Source organism: Podarcis tiliguerta, assembly GCF_965153285.1.
Source record: "Podarcis tiliguerta genome assembly, chromosome: 5".
Taxonomy (NCBI): domain Eukaryota; kingdom Metazoa; phylum Chordata; class Lepidosauria; order Squamata; family Lacertidae; genus Podarcis; species Podarcis tiliguerta.
The window spans coordinates 33,364,799-33,387,583 of NC_139538.1; the positions used below are offsets into that span (position 1 = coordinate 33,364,799).

Below are 22,785 nucleotides of genomic sequence, written 5' to 3' on the forward strand. Positions count from 1 at the left end.
GAGCACAAGCCATGGCAGTGTGTATGGATGACATGACCCTCCCTCTTGGCCTCACTGTGGTCCAAAGGAAAGCAGAGCAATCGTTTGGCACCAGATTGGCTGCAGGAGTTCCAGAAGGAGGTGTACAAGGCACCATCCAACTGACTTAGGGACTCCACTTAGATTTGTGTAGGGTTTGCTCCTTAGATTTTTCATCTCCTGAAGATATCCTGCAAGGCAGCGGAGGTTTAGGATCAGAATTTTTCTTCTCCTAGATGGACTACCTTTCCAGGTTGACGAGCCCCATCTGCCCCCCCATTTCCCTCTATAGCACATGCTGTAACTGCATCCTTGACCATTGTACCCACTATATCTTCACATTAAGGGGAGGTTCCAAACTCACCAAAAGTTTGAAACCCATCTGCAGCCTTCACCTTGGTTTAGCCAGTACAGTGGTACTTCTGGTTACGTACTTAATTCGTTCCGGAGGTCTGTTCTTAACCTGAAATTGTTCTTAACATGAAGCACTACTTTAGCTAATGGGGTCTCCCGCTGCTGCTGTGCCGCTGCCATGCGATTTCTGTTCTTATCCTGAAGCAAAGTTCTTAACCTGAAGCACTATTTCTGGGTTAGCAGAGTCTGTAACCTGAAGCGAATGTAACCTGAAGCATATGTAACCCGAGGTACCACTGTATATGGGGTGTTAGGGGACACGTGCTCCTTCTGTGATAGTTTTTCACCTTTGGTCCCCACCCCGCACTGAGCACTCACCTGTGGCTCCTAAAGGCTGTCAGCATGTGACAGAGTCCACAATCCTGTGTACATACTATTATAAGAATAATGCTATAGAAAATAAAAGCTCTCAAGTAGAAGTAATTGTTATGTTAAAGTTTTCCATGGATTTAGTTGTTGGTACTTTATTTGTATGCCGTGTTTCCATTTTATAATCATTACTTGAATCTTCTTTTAACCATTCTACTGGGCTTGAAGAAAGAATTCTAGGTTTAGATTTAACTGTATTATTTTGTTTAGATGGAATGTAATGTGGAGTTGCTTCCCACAATGTCATTCTTAGGACTAAAAATAAAGCAGTTGGAGACAGATTATTTAAAATTTAGTCCAGCACTAAGAATTAATCACACTCAGTGTACTTACACTTCAGGTGTAAAAATGTTTAGAAATGAAAAATGTTAGAACTAGCAATGCTGAATGGGAGTTAGTTTTCTGTTTCATTGTTACCTAGAATATGGGTTGCAAAGTAGGGTTTCTGTAGTCAAATGCCATAGTTTTGTGAATACAATCACCAACAATTCATGAGATTAACAGTACTTTTTTCCAGTATGCCATTGTCCATTGCATTAAAAAAATTACTCTGAGCTAATATTTCATTGAGGGCTAATTTAAAGAGTGTCGTATGGGAGTAAAAGGCATTACTTGCCATAACAGGTTTCAGTATAACTGAGTTGCTTTATCATGTACTGCAGTAAAGCCATGATCCTTCAAAGGCTTAAATCACATGCTTCACTGTGATCACTCTAGCTCCTCTGGCTTCAATTACTGGGTGAGTCATTCCTGAAAAAAGTACTGAATCCCACCAAGGCTGTTGCTGGCAATCTTGAATATATTGCTGTCATGTTAACATGCTTAAGCAGGGATGGAGAGCCCGTGGCCCTCCAGATATTATTATGACTCCAGTATACATCAGCCCCAGCCAGCACAGCTAATGGTCAGTGATGATGGGAGCTGTAGTTGGCAACACACTTGGAGGACCAAGGTCTCTATCCCTATTTTTTAAAGGATGAAAGGGGCCCTCCTAGTGACAGAACTTTAAAAATTGTAACCAGCATTCAAAGACATGCACAAGTAGTTATGCATAGTCAAATGTTCTTTGGGTTTCTATTTCTCAGGCAGCAGTCCTCATGTAACATGGCAGGCTGCCTTAAAATGGAGAGTTTGAAAAGCAATCTTGGACTGGGTTGGGGACATAAATCTATCACCTTCACACAATTAAGAAGCAGGATCACACCTGCCACAGTACCACACATTGAGGTAATGTTTGTACATAGAGCCTGCTCTGCGCATGTAAGCTCACCCTTTGATGTGGCTCCTCTCTGACATTGTCACTTCCACACAGGGAGGGTATAATGCATGAAGGTGACTGTAGGGTCTCCTGTTCCAAGAGGACAAGTAGCAGTTCCACTGTGGAAGTCCTTGGGTACAACTATAACAATTCTTTAAAATCCAGGATCTTATCAATAAATTTCGGTGTGCTCTTTCATAGTTATCCACAAATTTTTGAATGGCCTTTTCAGACAAAATATTTGGTAGTTAGGACACTGAATGTCTCACAATAAGGTAGGGGAGTGTTTGCTGATGTCACACTGAGTTGCGTGAGAAAAGTCAGCATGAGCTCAGGAATTATCCCCAGCAGGATGACATTTAAAGGGCAGTTGCAGCAATGAGCCATGAATCTGTGAGCCCCTGCTCATTTGAGAACTTACCCGTTGGAGTTGATCAGTCATGAATTCAGGGTTTGGATAGTATTGTCCTTCAAAACTTTGAAATGTGAATGAGGGTATCTGATTCAAATACTGTATTGGCTTGAACATGAACTCTCTGTGGCTTTATGCATATTTATGGCTTTATGTGACTTTATGACTATCTGCTAGCTTTACCCTCTTCTAACAAAACCAGGCAGGGGCAATGGGGGGATGGAAATTGTAGTTGAGAAGTTCTGCTCTTAAGTCCAAAATACTGTTTGGAACTGTGGCTGAAGCTTTTGGTGCTCAACATTTCAAGGTCTCTGGGCCAGGATTGTTGACATTTTTCAGTTGCTCTAACATACTGTTGCTCTTTCCTAACTTAACATCTGGATGCAAGTAGGGAAAAGTACATTGTTTTCATGCTTGATGAAACCAGTTTTGAAACCCATTTAGGAGGGTACTCCCAACTTTCAGTGTTCTTATGTTCTGCTGTGATCTAAGGCAAACCTTTTTGTGTGTTTAATTTTGGAAATCTTTGCAGACGAACACTTTTCCAACACTTGTCCCTTGCCACAGTGATCTACTAGGTGATAGTCCCAGGAGAAGTTTTAGTTTTGATATTTTACCCATGAGCTTGCCATTAAGTTTGTAAAACTCACTACCACCTTACAGATGGGTATGCCATTTCATTTCTGTGCAACTGCCTTTGCCTGCTACATTATAAACAATCTACAACCATTGTAGGACAACCATGTCTGACATGGTTGATGAAAATGGGTCAGTAGATAAAAATATACCAGTGTGTAAAATTCCAGCAGCACAAGAGAAACAGCTGCATAAGCCCTGTGTCTGGCTAATCTATGTTAAGCATTAAAGTTAGCTGTTGAACATTTTTAGTTTTCAGTGTCTCAGCACTTGTTTACCTTCTCATTTGTCTCTGCTGACATTGTGAAAAAGTTACTACTTAAATGGGGGAATAAAAGAGAGAGCCCCATTAGTGGAAGGATAGCTTTGAGAGCCCGTGCAGTCAGTCATATTGACTCTATTTTAGCTATATCAGTGCTACCACTCCCCCACCCCTTACTGAATGTGCTAATTATTCGTCTGAGGATTGAATATCAGTTCTGTTCTTTTCTTTTTACTTTGGGTTTGCAGGTCAACCACAAGTTTATGTACAAGAATCGTAAGATATTGGATAAATCACTATTTCAGAGGTTAAAAATAAATTCAAAATATTTTATTGATTGGTTACAGGTCACCTTGTAATGGAGTTTTCAGAGTGCTTTGCAACAAGAAGATAGACAATAGACATAGTGTTCTTGCATTGGCAACCAATTTACTTTTTGTAATTTGATTTACGTCAACAATAGGGCCAATAAGATGTAATGATACAATATGTGTGTTGAACTAGTTTGTAATAAGAATGCCAAAATACAAACAGTGCTTTGGAAAGTCAATTTATTGTTTAAATGTAATGTAATTTTAAAATTTTGCAATTTTAAAATTGCGTATCTATACTAGATAATCTTAAAAAGGCATATCAAAGTTTTTAAAACAAACAAATCAGGTGGAGACCAGTGTTGTGATAAACATGGACCAAAGATTTGGTCACATGAACCAGTGACTTGGCTTTTTATGGGTTAGTAGAAAATATTTACCCAAGTCAAATGTTTAATTGAACTTTGTTATCCTTAGTGTATCAACCATTGTGGAATCCCAAGGCTTCTGTCTGGTATGACTGTTTTTGTAAGATGTCAATTTTATGTAACATTCTTTCTCCCAACCCATTTCATTTTTATTAATGGAGTTGTTAGAAAAGACAGTGTAATACTGCAGGTAGGTTGGCATTTCACATAAGTACTACAGTACAGTGGTGCCTCGCAAGACGAAATTAATTCGTTCCGCGAGTCTCTTCGTCTAGCGGTTTTTTCGTCTTGTGAAGCAACCCTATTAGCAGATTAGCGCTATTAGCGGTTTAGCGGCTATTAAAGGCTTAAGGGATTAGCGGATTAGCTGCTAAAAGGCTATTAGCGGTTTAGCGGCTTAGAAAAAGGGGGTGGGGAGCGGAAAAAATCTCAAAACTCACAAGACATTTTCGTCTTGCGAAGCAAGCCCATAGGGAAATTCGTCCTGCGAAGCACATTGAAAAACAGAAAACCCTTTCGTCTAGCGGGTTTTCCGTCTTGCGAGGCATTCGTCTTGCGGGGCACCACTGTACTTTTAAATACTGCCTTGGATCCCAAGATAAGTTAACCTAGATCAGGGGTGCCCAAACTTTTTTCAAAGAGGGCCAGATTTGATGAAGTGAACATGTGTCAGGGCCAACCAAAGTTGTTGAGGTTTTTTTTGTTGTTGAGGTTTTTAAAAGGATTTTACCCCATAGTTAGTGACCAGATGACAGATCACCTGGAGACCCCATATGTTGAGTGGTGAAAGAAAGGCATGATATAAATGTACTAAATGATGAATGATAAAGCCACTTCAGATACAAGGGGTTAATACTTTTTTATTAAAAAACCCCACAACTTCTCTTAGTTTTCAAGATGATCAGTCAGTGCTGACTTGCATTCCATATAATCACACCCCAAACAGTGTTCTGTGCAAACAATTTACTACTTGTTAAAGAAAAAATGCTAGAACATGGATGAAGGACAGACCTGTTTTCCAGTTGTTGTTTTTGGGGGAATTTAGTACATGGTCGAAGATTTGATGTTCATATAATATGATTTTAATCCTCTTTTAGTAGGTTCATGACCTGTATGCTAAATTGTTCCAGAAGTATGTACTTTTCCTGGATAAGAGCCTTGGTTTTATGTGAACAGGCCCTGGGGCAGAAGTAAGATAATGTGAAAGGGAATATTGACACAAGAAAAGAGACAGGAAGTGGTTGAAGGTTGGTTTACTAAACCAGGGATTAAGAGGATAAACAAGGGCCTTGTTCCAGGCAGTATTCCATTCCCCTGTGGTGCAGCTGAGGAATTTTCATCTTGATATGATTGGATGAAAAATTGAAGTTTCATTCTGTATAATTTTTTAACAAAAGGAATGGTAGGGAATGTTCCTTCCCTCCATTTTTTAAATTGCAAGGTGATTTTGGATCAGGGAGGGCATATGTCAGGCACCACCTTAGCAGGAGTTTACCCAAAGATAGTTACAATAGACTGTCATTAAGACTGTCCTGACAAAAACTATGCTTTTTCAAAGCTCATAGGATGACTAACCTTAGCAGAACCCTGTGGACTATCATTAGAATATAAAGGGTAGCTTAAGCATTTAGTTCAACACCCGTGGAAGATATTTGATGGGGACCGAAGCATTTTGATAGACTAGCACGTTCTTAAAAATGGTCATGTTGCCTACACACACACACACTGTCCTTACAGTGTTTAGTCTTAAGGACCTGAGTGAACAGTTTCCTGTCTCTAATAAGACATCACTTGATGTGGGTTGCTTGTCATTATCTCTTCGTAGATCATGATTTGGCATTTTTCACCTGCAGCAAAGGTAGTAGCAATCTGCTAAATAGGTATTTCCCCCTATTCCCCCCCCACACCCTGTCATTCACAATTCCAGCTACAGAGAACTAAGCAGTCTTTTGAAGTTGAAATCTTTTCAGCTGCTTCATCAGATGAAAAACGTTTGCAAACATCCCAGTTTAGTGCATGTGGAGTTACCTAGCATTCATATCTGAGAAATTCATAATGGCAGCTGGCTTGGAATAGAAGTATTTCTCCAGCTCTAGAAAAATTGCATTTTAATTAAAACACTAAACCGCTTATTATTCTGAGAGAATGAGGACAGGGACAGTCCTTCACCTTATTTTTATATATTTTCTTTCTGCTGCTATACTTATTTGTACTATAAACTAGTTTCTATAGGTGGCCTAAATTGCCTTAATGACAGAGGGTGGAAGCCAACCTTATGCAAGCAGACCGGCTCGTGCATTGAGACACCTCCCTCTTCTCCCCTGCAGCCATCTGTATGCACCTAAAATGTGCTTTGCAGGGTCCATCAACCCTACAGAAATGTTCTTGTGGAATTGTGGGTGACAGAAAGAGAGGAAGGTGATCCCCTGTTGCATGAGTAGAAGTCTGTTCCACTTGTGCATGGACAGTTTTGGATACAACCGAAATAATTACTGTGCATTGTAGGCAGATAAGTACTGTAGTACATGGGAATAGTGGATCTATACTTTTATTATATTTTATGCTACTATTCTATTTGTAACAAATGGATTAATATAGTTCAGTTGCTGGCTGAAGCATATTGATTATCTCAGTGTTCATAGAATTATAGAGTTGGAAGGGACTCCGAGTGTCATGTAGTCCAACACCTTGCAATGCAGGAATCTCAACTAAAGCATCCATGACAGATGGACATCCAACCTCTGCTTAAAAACCTCAAAGGAAGGAGAGCCCACCACCTCCTGAGGGAGACTGTTCCATTGCCTAACAGCTCTTACTGTCAAAAGTTCTTCCTGATGTTTAGTCGGAATCTCCTTTATTGTAAATTGAATCCATTGGTTCAGGTTCTGCCTTCTGGAGCAGGAGAAAACAAACTTACTTCGGTTTCCATGTGACAGCCCTTAAGATTCTTGAAAATGTCTATCATATCTCCTCTCAACTCTTTTCCCGGCTAAACATTCTCAACTCCCTCAACTCTTAGTTTCCACACCCTTTATCATTATGTAAATTATTTTGGTTTTTTACTCAGTTTTGTTGTGGTGTGTGTGTGTGCACATTTATTTTAGTGATAAAATGTCAAAAGCGCCATAACTAACACCTTGAGCCATCAGATGTAGAAATAATGAAATCATGCAGCTCTAAGTAGAGAATTAGCTATTCTAACATCTTCTCTAAGATTCTGAGCATATATATATCCTTTGGGTTTTTCATATATCAGACTGATAGGACTAGTGGTGATATTATTGTGAATTGCAACCCAAAACTTGTGGATTGTATCTAACATAAGTCATTCTTGGAGTAGGCCCTTTGAAATGAATGAACATGACTAATATGGTTCCAATAATTTCAAGGGGTGTTATCTTGAGATGACTAATATTGGCTACAACCCTATGTTTATTTGTAGTGTATGGCCCAGATCCAAAGATAACATTGTTCCATGAGCCCACATCAAGAGTGACTTGCACTTGCTTTTCTTGAACAGAAGCCCTCTGCCATTGTAAACTGTTTATGTATTGCTGGGGGTTTTAAATTTATGATATGGCATAGTAGTCTGCTCCTCCAAGTAAAAGGGAAAAAATGAGCTGGGCGCAGGCCCCCTCCATTTGTCTATGTAGCTTTTAGAATCCTGGCCAGAGTTTCAGGAGTAAATAAAAACTTCAAAAAAACCCCCAGCTATTTCATTGTATAGATTAATTTGTTCTCCTTTCAGCCCACTTCGTATTCACAAAAAGCAGGCACACTTCTTGTATTATTGGTGTAACATGTGAAAGGACAACATGTACATCTCTGCTGTGACAGACTGTGCAAATTCCAAATGTGTGTGTTTATGTGCATTGCTTCCCACAGGTGAGATGTGCAATTTTCACATGCTACAGCAAGAATAGAGGCATAAGTTAGCCTTGCTTCCTTGCACACTGTGCTGTAATGTCTAAAGCAGAGGTCACCAACCTAAGGCCCATGGGCCAGAAGTGGCTCGCAGAGGTCGTTTGACCAGCCCATAAGCCGCCCCCTAACTGAGCATAGTTTGTGGCAATTCTCAGGCCTTTTTTTTTTTTTTTAACCTGTAGCTTCTACTGCCTGACTGGTTTCCAGTTAAATATTTGCATTATTTGCAAATTAAAGCCACTGCTGGCTGTAATTTGCAGATAATGGCGTTAGAACAGCTGAAATCTATGAATGGCCTGACTGATGGAAATATTCAGGCTTGAAATTGTGAGCCCATAGAATTGTGCCAAGTTTCACTGTCCATCCCCACATTGTTCCAATGAAGGTTTTTATTTACGTTTGTTGTAAACTGAGCAGTAGCGATTTGCTTCCTGACCCAGACTGTGGGCTATTTTCATTTGTGTCAGGTGGGGACAGGCATTCTTTGTCATGACATTGTGACCTCTGCTCTGTCAGCTTCAACTGTCCTTTTGTTTGCGGCAGGAGTAACCAACCCATCAGCATTTTTTAAGCACAGGCTTTTCTGTTGTATCCTATCGAGAACGCTGGAAGTCCAGTCATGAAGTAATTTAAGGAAACATTTATTAATTAGCACATACATATTTGATGGCTAGGCTGCTAAAGCATTTGTTGTTGTATTCGAATAAGTAAACTGTAAATATTGCTTGAAAAGGTTTACTGAGTTACAGAATGCTACTCATATTTTAAATACCTTCAGGTCTGTACTTCAAGCACTTTACCTACAGGTGGCTTGTGTTACTTGTATCAGAGGTTGTTGACCAAACTACTAATGAGAGTTGGATCCTTTTTGAAACCATAGAGCAGCATTTCCCAACCTTGGGCCTCCAGTTGTTTTTGGACTACAACTCCCATAATCCTCAGCCAGTGGTCAGGGATGATGGGAATTGTAGTTCGAAAACAGCTGGAGGTCCAAGGTTGGGAAACACTGCCATAGAGTATTCATCATCGAACTACTGGAAAAATATAACGTAAAAATAAACTGATCCTAATCTCTGTGGAGTTCAGTTATGCACTGAGATCCCATATGAGTACTGTTAACTTCAGTGTGGGGGCCAAAAGATAAGAGAATGTTTCCTCTGCATGCTTAGATCTCTTTTTATCATTTGTAATTACTTGCACACGACAGTTTAGTTTTACCAGGACAAGCTTCAACAAGGCTACATTCTGCCTCTCCTGTGGCCCAATGGCAATGAAAAGTTTCAAAGTGGCTCCATTTTTTATTAGCCGCAGACCAAAAACTCACTAATTTTCACTATTGTTAGCAAAAAAGAGCCATTTTCATAAACTATGATATGAACTTGGCTTGCTTCCACTAATTACAGTTTGTCTTGGATTTATACATCACAGCAACCTGCACTTTGTCTAAAATGGAAGCAGATACTTCTGACCTCCTCACAGCAGTGTCAGAGTGGCTCAGGAACAGGATTTTGACTCTGAATACAAGTTGCAAAGTTTCTTGCTAAAAAAAGTGAGATGATAATAGGAAGTAGTAGAAAGCACTGTAAAGTCTTGTTCGATTGTGGTGCCTGCTTGCTTAGGCTAAGCAGTCCTAAGCTTTGTTTTATTGCTCCTAACTACAGACTCTCTCTTTTAAACTTTTTTACAGGTGACGGAATTGTAGAAGAAGAGGCGTGCTTAGATTGCAACCATGCCATTTCCTTTTGGCAAATCACACAAGTCTCCTGCAGACATAGTGAAGAATCTGAAGGAGAGTATGGCAGTGCTAGAAAAGCAAGATATTTCTGACAAGAAAGTAGAAAAGGTATGTTTTTGCATTTGCTTCTTTGGGGATCTGTTTTAATACAAATATGTGCTCTTCATGCAGGAGAATAATGTACTGGCTATGTATTAGTTTTGTAGAGAGCTTGTGTCTTCTCTCCCTTTTCTAAAGTAACGCTTCCATGAACCCATTACCGTTCCTCTTTGTTGATGCTGGCACCCAAATGCTTCAAATCTTTGTAAGCAGCCTATGTGGACATGGACAACTCCCCAGTGCTGATGCTGTTTCCAGCCTACACTAATTTATTTTCTGTCACTACTACCATCATGCCATCTCAAACCCACTCTTTCCTGAGCCTAGCATGTATTCTCACCTGATTCTTTCCTATCTCGGACCCACTACTCAGTAATCAGTCGCTTGAGATTGCCCACCAGTATGAGATGTAAGTGTCTATTAACAACTTTGATGGGTGTAGTCATCTTCTCAAGCCACCAGACTATAGGACATCTCAGCATAAATGTTCTTGAAATTGCTTAGTGCAAGTGTTAGTCTGAAGTTTCTCCCTTATGTTGAATGCAGTACTTGAAAAACTTAGAAGTCCTTAGTCTGTGCAGCAGTTAAAGGAATGGCTGAAACATGGATCTTCACAACCTGGTTTGTAAATATGTATATTCAGTTGCTGAAAAATACCCATAGTCTCACTGATGCAGAGGAGAAACTAGTTATAGCATAGTTAAGGGATGTAAGGTTTCTCTCCAAAACATTTTCAGTTAACTTCAAATATAAGTAGTGTCTTATCCACCCCCACTGCAAAAATAATAAATAATAATAAATTCATTGTGTCTCCCTTGGAGAGATGGACAGATAGTTTTGAAACAGGTGCTTAAGCCAGAAATACTCCCATGCCGGATGACTGAATCAGAGGAAACATTACTTTGAAATTAGCTGTATGGCACAACTTTTTGAAGACCAACTTGGGGACACCAACTAGGAACATGGAAGGACCAAAAGTCTCTTTGGTAATAAGCATAAAGAGCCACATTTAACATTTCCCAAAGTCAAAGGAGTCAAGGTCTGGACAGCTTGGAGCCCAGTTACACCAGGGGAAAGGAAGTAGTATATATTCAGGCAACTGTAGAGAACTGGGGTGCCAATGGTGGATGCATGCAGGAACTTAAGTAACTGTTCTGGAAGGAGTGGCACAGAAAATGTAGCAGCTATAGAAGTATATCAAATGAAGCACTGCTTTTTTGTTGGGGAGGGGATAAGGGGGTGTGTGGCAGAAATAAGAATGATGGTGATGTTTTAATATACAGTGGTACCTCAGGTTAAGTACTTAATTTGTACCGGAGGTCTGTACTTAACCTGAAACTGTTCTTAACCTGAAGCACCACTTTAGCTAATGGGGCCTCCTGCTTCTGCCGCGCCACTGGAGCACGATTTCTGTTCTCAACCTGAAGCAAAGTACTTAACCCGAGGTAATATTTCTGGGTTAGCGGAGTCTGTAACCTGAAGCGTATGTAACCTGAAGCATATGTAACCTGAGGTACCACTGTACTTAAAAGGGAGCATAATTTCATGAAGATAGAAATTAATTTTGGGGGAAAGGCACATTTGTAAAAGCTGGAAAAAACAAAATGGCATTAAATGGAAAAGGAGGTCTCAGTTATACTAAAGGTTGTTATAATTGTTCTGAAATGCAAGCTAAGCTGCCTCCAGAGTCACTTTTGAAAACCCAAGTTTATTGCTTAATTTGCATCTATTTTTCTATGGCGGGCATGTTTCAAACAAGTTTTGACCAAGTTCCACAGATGTTGAAATGATCACCCACTGATCACCTGACAGGACCCTTGAGGAATCTGTGATTTGAAAAATATGGTGAAGTTGGGGTCTTTTTTTGGCCCTTTGTTTCGCCCCTTTACTTATTTTGCCCTTTCATCTTCAAAACAATTTCTGGTGTGCTTTTGTGTGAGAGAGTACACATGGATGTGACACATGCACACCCATTTGTACAATGGACTTATGCTTCCACCAATGGAACTCCCCTCCCAGCACCCCCTTCAAAAAATCAGCTCCTAAGGGTTTAGGACTCCCAGCATACGTTTCTTATATTCCTGTAAATTAGCCTTCTTCAACCAGATTTTAGACTCCCAACTCCATTAGTCCCAGCTGGCATGTTAGTGGTAAGGGCGTTGGGAATTGTAGTCCAAAACATCTGGAGGGCACCATGTTGGGGAAGGCTAATAGTAAATCAAAGCAAACTTTAAATAATTTGTGGTCAATCATTGAGGATGGGTTGGAAAAGCTATTTTTAAAATGCAGAATTAAAAAGGCACATCAGAGACCAGCCTTTTAGCAATCACAGCCCAATCTGCAGTCCTGTCACATAATTATGGGCTGAGCTGTTAGTTTTATTTTAATTTGTTTGTTTTAGAAGGCTTTTAAATGTGGCCCAGTTGGTTAAATAGCTGTTTTCTGGGATGTTGTAGGAAAATATTTACACAGCAATGTTCACGCGCAGGTCAGTTTTCTCTCAGTCAACCAGTACAGTTTATAAGCCTAAAATCCCACTTTTCTACACCTTGTTGTGGTGTTCTATACTTCCAAATCTACAGGGAAACGTGGCTCTGGATTGCACAACAGAATGTGTGGAACTTTGTTGCCCACATAGCACTGCAGGTTGTGCCTGCAAAAAGAAATTGTAACACCCTACAAAATAATATGCCTCTTATAAGTAGTATTGGGGGTTGGGGATGCACAGACTGCAAGAAATTAAAAGACTGGTGTTAATATAGCCATGCAAGTATAAACATGAATGGCATTTCCCTTTATAATGTTCCTATTCCCTAGTGCTCTTAACTTCTTGGAGTTTACCCTGTGAAGCCGTTGGATGAAAGTTACTACCCTAGCGGCGGCTAATTGTTTTATCTCTTGGGTGGTTGGAGCAAATTAAATTATCTTGAAGCTGATGTCACTTGCTTCTGGAACCAGAACTAAAATCACTGTGGGAATTAGGCATTCAGATTCAGGCAAGGGTTTAGTCCATTGGTTGTTTATGCTCTTCACAATAGGATAACTATTGTTCCACCTGGAATTTTAATTAGTAGTGGTGGGAAGAGTGTTGTGCCATTCCTTTCTGGCTGCAAGGAGCTTGATCTTTCTAGCTGCTGCCTTGGGAATCCAAAAAACAATATGGACTTATTTGTCCAGGTGGCAGAAGCTCCTGTGGAAAAGAATTGAGCTAAGTACACAGTTCCTTCTATTTCTAACGAAGTTATAACTCTTCTCATTACAATTTTTCCTCTCTTCTCAACTGGAAAAATATGATATAATTTTCAGTGTACCTAAAGTACTACTCTTAGAAATAAGCTATGCTACTGAGAAGATAGATACCATGTTTAAAGTTTTGAAGCAGATGTAAATCATCCATTTTATGGAGGATCATGTTCAGGAAACAATCCTGTTAAACCAATCTTCATGGTTGTGTCGTGTTTTATAAATGGTACTGTCTACCGCACTACCTGATATGCTGCCTCTTAAGCTTCCTTTCTTTTTTTTTTATAAAGAAGGGCATTCTGTTTCACATTTTATATACGCCTTAATATGTGAAATGTGATACACAAATGCACTTAAAGATTTCATGTACAATCTTCTGATCATCATCTGAGGCCCTTCTTCGTGTGCTTCCTCCATGAGACGTCTGGAGGCTGGCAACACAAGAACTGTCCTTTTATCAGTGGCTCCACACTTGTGGAATGCTCTCCCTAGGGGGGTTCACCTGGCGCCTTCATTATACACCCATAGGTGCCAGGCAAAAACTTTTTTCTTTAACCAGACCTTTGGTTTATTGGCATCCAGTGGCCTTTTAAAATGTTGGGGGGGGGGGGTTTGGAGGGTGTTATTCGGTGGTTTCTGTTTTTATTTTGATTATATATTTTGTGTTTTTATATTGTGATTTTATCTTGTGAACCACCCCAAGACCTGCAGGTGTAGGGCAGTATATTATTATTATTATTATTATTATTAATAATAATAATAATAATATTACTAATAAGATTTTCCATAAGAATTATTTATTAACTTGGGTGTCACAAGAAAACTGTCACTGGAAAGTAACATGTGGTAGAGATAGTGGCTTCAAATTCTTAAAAGTTCTCTCTTTCCTATATGGTTGATACACACAGCTTCCAGTTTTTTACTCAAGGGGTACAATAATTACTCAAGATAACAAATGAGCAGCTGTTTCTGGTGTTACCCCATTCTTCTTCTCACCAGAGTCCACAGTAGCATATTGTTGCCTCCCCACTGACCTCAGTGAATGTGTATTGCAGAAGTTTGTAGCACTGAAACTCCCACAAATTGCTCAGTTTAGGATTCTCCATATATGTGCATATCTTCTGTACAGTGTGCAACCCTGCACATTGACGTGCACATATGCAACGGAACTACTTCTGATTTGCAGTGATCTCAAAACTACTATTTACCTGGCAAGAGGTTGAACAACCCTTCTGTAAGCTAAGCATTTTTGATTGAATAGAGACCAAATGCTCTCCACCCTGCAGTGCTCACAAAGTTCCCCTTTATAACCCCTGTGCATTAAACAGCCCTGGTCCCAATTGGGGCTGGAAAGCAAGATTGTGCAGCCTGTAGAACTGATTGCTATTTGTAACAGGGCAGGCAAGAGGGATTGGACGGTGTTGGGTTGAATAAACGACAGACGACGTGGTGGGATATCATATCCGGGAGGCATCTCGTAGCAGGAGGCTAAGAGTGTCCCTTTTATTGTATATTGGGCTCAATTGCCCCATCTATGGTGGCTGCTGATTGGATGCAGCGAGCAGCGTGGGTAACGTTCAAGTGTTGCACATATTACATACATAGAACATACGCATCAGAGAGAGAGAGCACAGAACATCACAACCTAAGATAACAACCTAAGATAGATTGGGGTGTCTTACGCAGGGATTATACAGAGTGCACTTAACATTCTTCTAGTCTGTGGTAATAAACATGGGAAGTTTATAGTTAGATTAGAGGGTCATGACATCAGCTAAGCTTAGGGATCTTTCCGTGCCAGGGACGGGCACAGAAGGCACAAAGTGAGGCACTTTTCACTTACGCAGTGTCTCTGAGATATACAAGGGAAACAGACAGACACAGACCATATCAAGGGGGGGGGGAAAGAATCCCGTTTCAGGCATACACACAGGGATCCAGAAAACCCACTCTACATCTCCCCCTTTCTTTTATTATATAGAAGGTATTTGTTTCACTAGTGGAGGTAAGATAGGAAAAACAAAAATATTTTGGGATACGTGGTTTGCCGACGCATGCCCCAAATAAGTTTGCTCCTATTTACTTCCAAGAGCTACGGTTGTTGTTGCCACTTCGTGAAGTGGGCGGCAATGAGTTTTTGCGGAGGTAGAGGGGGGGAGAAGAGTTGAGAGCAGAGACGTATGAGACTAGGAATGCATTGAATGAAACAGCATAACAAAATTAAAATGCATATAATAACAATAGCGTATTGAAAGAGTTTGCGAAGCCAGTCTAAGTTCGGCAGCCAGTTGGTGAGCCATTGGGTGAGTGAATCCCAGAGGCTGGAGAATCCAACGTCCTGTTTAATGTGGTGAGTGAGGTTTTGCAGGTGAGAGATTTGATTTCTGACGGCCTTAGAATTGTCAGAAATATTGAAACAGCACATCGCATCCACTTGTTCTCAGCCATAATGATGAAGCATCAGGAGATAGTCGATAGCGGCGCGATTTTGCAATAGTCCGTGTTGTATCTCGCTCTGTTCTGTATTTAGCAGGTGGAGAGCGTTTGATGTGAAATTAATAATTTTTGCTGCAGAACAGGCCAGTGCGTTAATGTTCTGGCTGTTCCGTACCGCCAAGCCTGGAACACCTAGAAGGGATACGGCTAAAGAAATATATTCAGATCTGCTGGGGAGAGAAACAGAATCATCACAATCATTAGTCAATTCAACAGAGCGGCGATGTCTAGGGCGGGATAGATGTTGTTTCTTTGGTAAAATGATGGACAACCGACTCAAGCAGCAGGGAGTTCCATGGGTAATGTTTGCTGGAATGTAATTGAATGTGTAACCTGGGCAGGACCAGAACCATCCTGCAGGCAACTCAGTGTATTTATATACATAGGAAATATTTACATAAGAAGAGCAGTTAAAGTTATCCTTGCTCATCCTTACGCAGTTATTCTTAGTGCAGTTCACCATACGAGCGCATGTCATGTTATATGTTGCAACGTACGGGGTTAATAGGTCCACGGCCATGGTGGGGCGCTTGCGCACCTGAGTACCCCAAGTGGAGTAAGCGGAGTAGCCAAGAGTGCGAAGGGAATCATTTTTTGGCAGGGAAGAGTAAAACCAAGTGTCATTTTGTATATCAGATGGGTCATGGCACACAGGGATAAGGCAAGAGCCAAGAATTTCACCCACAGATACCTGCTGTGATAAACAAAAGGAAGAAACATTGAGGGTTTCTGCAAAGGATTCCCATACATTTGATGTTGTTGTTGCACCGCCAAGGGGGGCGGTGGCCGAGAGGGGAAAAAAGGAGAGGCAGAAAATGAGAACAAACATGGAATTCATATTAAGGCAGGAGATAAGACAGAGAAGCACGTTATCGGGGGTTGATTCTAGCTGTTTGTCCTTCATGAGTTGTTCAGCTTGAGAGGAGAGCGATTTTATTTGGCCCCACGTCACTGGTCCATTACGATTTCCGCGCTTGCGTTTCCTGGGGGGGGCTGGGCGTGGGCACCTCCTGGGTGATCTGGAGTTGTTGGGTGAAGTGAGGAAGGGGACTGTCCTGGGTCCGGTGCCAAGCCATGGTACAGGCGGATGCAGCGCGATGGCACCCAGCGAGGGCCTTGTGGGGTTTGCACAGCTGCGTAGCCCTTACCCCAGGTGATCAGTTTAACTGGTTTGCTCCAGTCGTTGGATGGCAATTTCTTATAGCGGACCAGGGGGGCTGGAAGTATTTCTTTCTGCTGAAAATGCTTTTGCAGTCGCGTGCACGATTGATGGTCCTGTATGGAAATATTCAAATGGTTTAGCGTAAAGAGAACACTAGCTAGCCAGCCTTCCTTTTCAGAAAGGGAGGCGGGGACTCCGGCCTTCTTTTCTTGCCGAATTAAAGCAGTTTTCAAGGTGCGATTGGCACATTCAACAATTGCCTGGCCTTGAGAATTGTAGGGGATGCCGAATAAGTGGCGGATATTCCAAGTTTCACAAAACTGAGCAAAGGATTTAGAACAATATGCAGGGGCATTGTCAGTTTTTAAAGTATGAGGCTTGCCCATGACTGCCATGGCACGAACAAGGTGATTGCAAGCATGTTTGACTTGTTCTCCCCTTTGAGGGGTGGCCCAAATAAAGCCAGAATATGTGTCGATACTGACATGAATAAATTTCCAAGGTGAGAAAGGGGCAAAGTGAGTGACATCCGTCTGCCACAGAGAATTTGATTCAAGCCCGCGTGGGTTAACGCCAGGGCTAGGGTGGCCAATTTGATTAGAGCACTGTGGACATTGTTGTATGATTGCACGAGCAGTCTCTAATGGTATTTTGAACTCTCGGCTGAGAGCTTTTGCATTTTGGTGGTGGAATGCATGGCTTTCTATGGGTGATACAGGCAATACTCTCAGGAGGGAGTCTGCCTTTGCATTACCATCTGTGATAAAGCCTGGAAAGGGCTGGTGAGATCGAATATGTACCACAAATAATGGGTGGGATCGTTTAGAGAGCAGCAATTGTAAAGACAGAAACAGGCTCAGAAGATTGTCATCTAGGAGGGGGCTGACGTAGCTGCCCTCTAGGCGAGTTATGACGTTAGCAACGTAAAGGCTATCAACAATCAGATTAAATGGCACTGAGGCAAAGTGATGCAGGGCTTTTACTGCAGCAGCCAGCTCAGAACGTTGTGCTGATTTCTGTGGAAGAGTGTAGAGGCTATGCCATTGATCATTCTGTTGCCAAGCAACCACCCCCCTTGTGGGGGCTCCGTCCGTGAAGACCGTTAGCCCTTCGTCTAATGGCACTCGGGACAGAATGGATGTGAAGGATAAAGAAAATTGTTTGCTCATTTGCAGGCGAGGATCTGCCGGGATATGACAGTCTATTGTCCCTATATAATCAGCCAGAGCACATTGAAGTGTCATGCTAGTGGAGAAAGCATTATCCCATTGGTCCATGGGCAGGGGTATAATAAGCCTCTGGCAATCAATACCAAATAAACTTTTACAGCGGCGCCTTCCCTTGTTGATAATTTGAGCGAGGATATCCAATAAAGGGGTGACCGTGTTTTTAGGTGTGTGCTGTAAATACAACCATTCAATAATGTGAACTTTTTGTTCTGCTGATTGAGTAAGGGCTGCAAATGGTTGGACACCATCTGTCATTACTATTAATTCTGGCGGAACATTAGGAATTGCTCTATCAACCCAATGAATCCGCATTATTTCCTTCAACTGGGTTATAGTTTTTTGTTGCTGGAGGTTCAAAACAATCTGTTCTCCAGGAGACTGATGGCCTTTTAAGGCCAAAAACAATGGTCTCAGAACCTCGAGAGGGATTTTAAAATATGGTCTTATCCAGTTAATGTTGCCTAATAATTGTTGCAATTGGACATATTTAATTACTTTTGGCACTTTGAGCTCAGGAACTATGGGAATTGAGTACCCGGCTATCATTTTGTGTCCCAAATAGTGAAAAGGCGAAGTTTCTTGTACCTTTTCCGGGGCAATTTTTAAACCATACTCTGACAAGCAGGCCGTTATATCACGTTTCCAGTTAGGGGGGAGTTGGACCCCCGATATCAAAAGATCGTCCGTATAATGGATCAAGGTCAAATCCGGATATAACCGGCGAAAGGGCTGGAGTGCCTGATTGACATAGTATTGGCACATAGTGGGAGAATTCAACATTCCTTGTGGTAGGACTTTCCATTGATATCGTTCCGTGGGTTGGCTGTTATTTAGCACTGGAACAGTAAAAGCAAACAGTTTACGATCTTTCTCCTGGAGTGGAATGGAGAAGAAGCAATCTTGCAAATCTATAATTGCCAATTGATAGGAATGTGGAATCATATTTGGGTTGGGCAGACCACACTGCAAAGGCCCCATAGGTTCAATGATTTCATTAATTTTCCTTAAATCCTGTAAAAATCTCCATTTCCCACTCTTCTTTTTTATGACGAAGACGGGGGAATTATAGGGGCTATTTGAAGGTTCGATGTGATCAGCTTGTAGCTGTTCATTAACCAAATGCTTTAAGGCAAGCAACTTTTCTCCAGTTAGTGGCCATTGTTCTACCCACACGGGGGCAGTAGACTTCCAGTTAAGTGGAAGTGAAAATTTACTCATTTAATTGAATGGTAGCGTCTAATTGTTGCAAAAGGTCTCTGCCCCAGAGATTCAGATGAATATTCAAAATGCACGGTTGAATATGAGCAATAATAGCAGAGCTATTGGGCAGAGAGACAGGCAGCCAGTGTACACTCTTTGCGGAGGTTTGAGTGCCTCCTACACCCCACACAGCGGAAGAGGACTCGAGGGGCCACGTAGGGTCCCAGCAACTGGTGGAAATGACAGAAACGTCTGCTCCTGTGTCAATCAAACCTTCCAGAATTTTACCATTTATTTTATACTTACGAAGAAGTTTCTGCTTATTGATTCTCTCTACAACCGCTAAAAGCTGTGGAGAAAAAGAAGAGAGCTGGTGCAAATTACTATCCATCATTGAAACAGAAGGGTGGGCTGGGAGCATCACCAAATGCGCCCAAGTGTCACCCTTTTTCAGCTGCATGGGCATGTGGCTCCAAAGTTGAACCATGACAGTGCCCACATAATCTGGGGCTAATACTGCTGGGATAACCATGATGCCTTCCTTGGACGCAGAAAGCTTGGGTAAAATTATACCTGCGACCTTAGAGGGCAGGGGACCCGCCAGTTGGGTGGGCATAAGCACAACTTCACCAGGCAAAACAGTCTCTTTGTCTTCCTGATTGATTAAGTCAATGGTGAAGTCAGAGGATTTTTCTTTAGAAAATTTTGCAATAGTAGTATCAGAAAATTTTGCAATAGTAGTATCAGATGGTGTAGCTTTAGAAGGGCTTTCTGTAGCAGAAACTAAAGACAGTGGGCTCTCTAATTCTCCTGGCCCGAGAGCAGGGCCTCCTGGGAGTTTCCCGAACTCCTGCATTGGTTTGCCCAATGGTAGCCTTTTCCACACTTAGGGCATTTTTTGGAAGGTCTAGCCTTATTGTTAGTATCAGCATTTTTGTGGGCCCCCCCGCCAGGGGCCCTGCATTGTTTAGCAAAATGGCCTGGGCGTTTGCAGTTAAAGCAATTGCCTGTGGGCCTGTTATTAGATTGAAGCGCAGTAGCAAGCAGGGACATAGCATGGCTTTGGCTACCTACTTCTGAACAAGCTTTAATCATATCAGCCAGATCATATTTAAAGCGGCGTATAACGGTCTGCAAGGCAGTTTTGCAGTCTGTGTTTGCATTTTCAAAAGCCAATTTTTTTGTTAGTTCATTTTGAGCCGTGGTGTTATCAATCTGCCTGGTGATTGCTTCTTTCAAGCGATCTATGAATTGATGGTAAGGCTCTGAATGTTGTTGTTTTATGTTCACAAAGGAGGACATGGGCTGGCCTGAGACAGGGATCTTTTTGAAGGCACGTAGCACGCAGGTGGCAGTGCGACTGAAATGTATATTTGTCAGCGCAGCCTGCACCGTAATGGTCTCATAAGTGCCAGCGCCGAAAAGTTGGTTGGCTGTATGGTTAACATCAGCCATAGCCATAGCACTATGCTTAAATTCACTTTCAAAAACCACATACTGAGCTGGAGTTAAAAGCATACGCATCAGATCCTTCCAATCCTGAGGTAGCATAGTATAAGAAGTTGATATTGCCTCCAACATTCCTAGCACATAGGAAGATTTCAGCCCAGAATCAGCAACTGCCCGCCTTAAATCCCTTATTACAGAATAAGGCAAGTGCTCATAGAAGATTCCGTTAGTACCTTGGGTGATTGGAAATGCAGATGGCAAATCTCCTGGCCAATTTGTTTGTTCTTCTTCTAAAGAGAGATCACCTTGTTGTCGTGCCTGCGAGACAGCTGCACGCACGGCTCCTATGGGGGCAGGGGCATTTCCAGGCGAAAAAGGGAGAGGAGGGGGGGGAGGAGGAGGAGGGGGAGGAAGGGAAAGCATGGAAGGAGGAGGAGGAGGGAGGGAAGGCATGGAAGGAGGAGGAGGAGGGAGAGCGGATGGGGTGCCTTCATGCTGAGGTGAAAGGGGGGGTTGGAATTGAGTTTGTTGGGGCATTTGGCCGGCCGGGGGGGGTGGAAGGGAAGGAGGTAAGCAGTTTGGATATGGGGGGGGATTGTCTGCTGTGGTCGAAATGGCAGGGGCTGTCGGAGATGCCTGACAGTCCTGATACAGGTCCAGACCCAAATCTGGGTCTAGTCCCAAATCGGAGACAGCCTCCATGCACTTCTTCCAAGTGAGCAAACAATGAATCGGAGCCCTGGGTTCTTTAAAAAGGGAGGACCCGATCTTCTGCCACGTTGCTGGTTCCAGAGATCCAGTCTCTGCCAACCAGGAACATCTGCAGGATACTTCACATATTAATTTTTCAACATCTTTTAAACTAATATGAACACCCACCACTCTCTGCTTGACTAAGTAATGCAGTTCTTTGGCATGCTCTCTCTGCAACTTTGTCAAATTCTTCCCCATTCTACTCACGAGTTGTTAGCGCGCTTCAAGACTTTTCTTTGTCGAGTGAGGAGGTGGGGGTCGCTGGATCACGTCGGGGTCACCAGATGTTGGGTTGAATAAACGACAGACGACGTGGTGGGATATCATATCCGGGAGGCATCTCGTAGCAGGAGGCTAAGAGTGTCCCTTTTATTGTATATTGGGCTCAATTGCCCCATCTATGGTGGCTGCTGATTGGATGCAGCGAGCAGCGTGGGTAACGTTCAAGTGTTGCACTTATTACATACATAGAACATACGCATCAGAGAGAGAGAGCACAGAACATCACAACCTAAGATAACAACCTAAGATAGATTGGGGTGTCTTACGCAGGGATTATACAGAGTGCACTTAACATTCTTCTAGTCTGTGGTAATAAACATGGGAAGTTTATAGTTAGATTAGAGGGTCATGACATCAGCTAAGCTTAGGGATCTTTCCGTGCCAGGGACGGGCACAGAAGGCACAAAGTGAGGCACTTTTCACTTACGCAGTGTCTCTGAGATATACAAGGGAAACAGACAGACACAGACCATATCAAGGGGGGGGGGGAAAGAATCCCGTTTCAGGCATACACACAGGGATCCAGAAAACCCACTCTACAGGACGGTTTCTTAAATACCTGTTTTTCCTGCTTAATATAGCGCTGCTTATGGTCTTTAACAGCTGTTTTTCATGTTATGCCAAAGAACCTGTTGAAACAATAGGAAATGCCAGATCATTAATCCTACATCCTCTTAACCAGTTTGATGCTGACAGCATATGTAAGTGTGCACTAAATCTTTTCAAATGTGAGTTGCAATTTCCTACTCATTGGCAGCCTCCCTGCTGTATCAGAAATCATTTTGACCAGATCAACTCCTGTTTTGAGTTTCTGGAAAGGCTGATGATCTCATGGCTTAAAAATACTGTGGGTATTTGAATTTTGGGACAGTTCAGTATTGAATTCTCCCTATTTTTGAGCTCAGAATGACATTTCTTCCACAACTTCCCCCTTCCAAAGCAAACAAACCTTGTTTTTTGTTTTTGTGTGTGTGGTTGTTTTTTAGAAGAGAGAGTGATTAATCAGCATGAAGGCAATGATTCTCCTAAATATCCTCAGGAATATCACTTCCTCCTAGGGAGCATGGAATGAATAGTTTTCTCTACCTAGAGCTATTATTATAGA

The 22,785-nt window shown here is 42.0% G+C and overlaps 1 protein-coding gene across 3 annotated transcripts in view; it reads left to right on the forward strand.

Annotated features, from left to right (window-relative positions):
* Nucleotides 1-22,785, forward strand: part of CAB39 (calcium binding protein 39) — a 55,308-nt gene that overhangs the window by 17,555 nt on the left and 14,968 nt on the right. For 2 of the 3 annotated variants that reach the window (XM_083442947.1, XM_083442949.1), the window contains exon 2: nucleotides 9,720-9,875. In XM_083442947.1, coding sequence (XP_083299073.1) covers nucleotides 9,762-9,875 — 114 coding nt within the window. In that variant the 5' untranslated portion in view covers nucleotides 9,720-9,761. Of the gene's footprint in view, nucleotides 1-2,425; nucleotides 2,511-9,719; nucleotides 9,876-22,785 lie in introns of those variants that run through there. The other variant, XM_083442948.1, reaches the window with a different exon arrangement.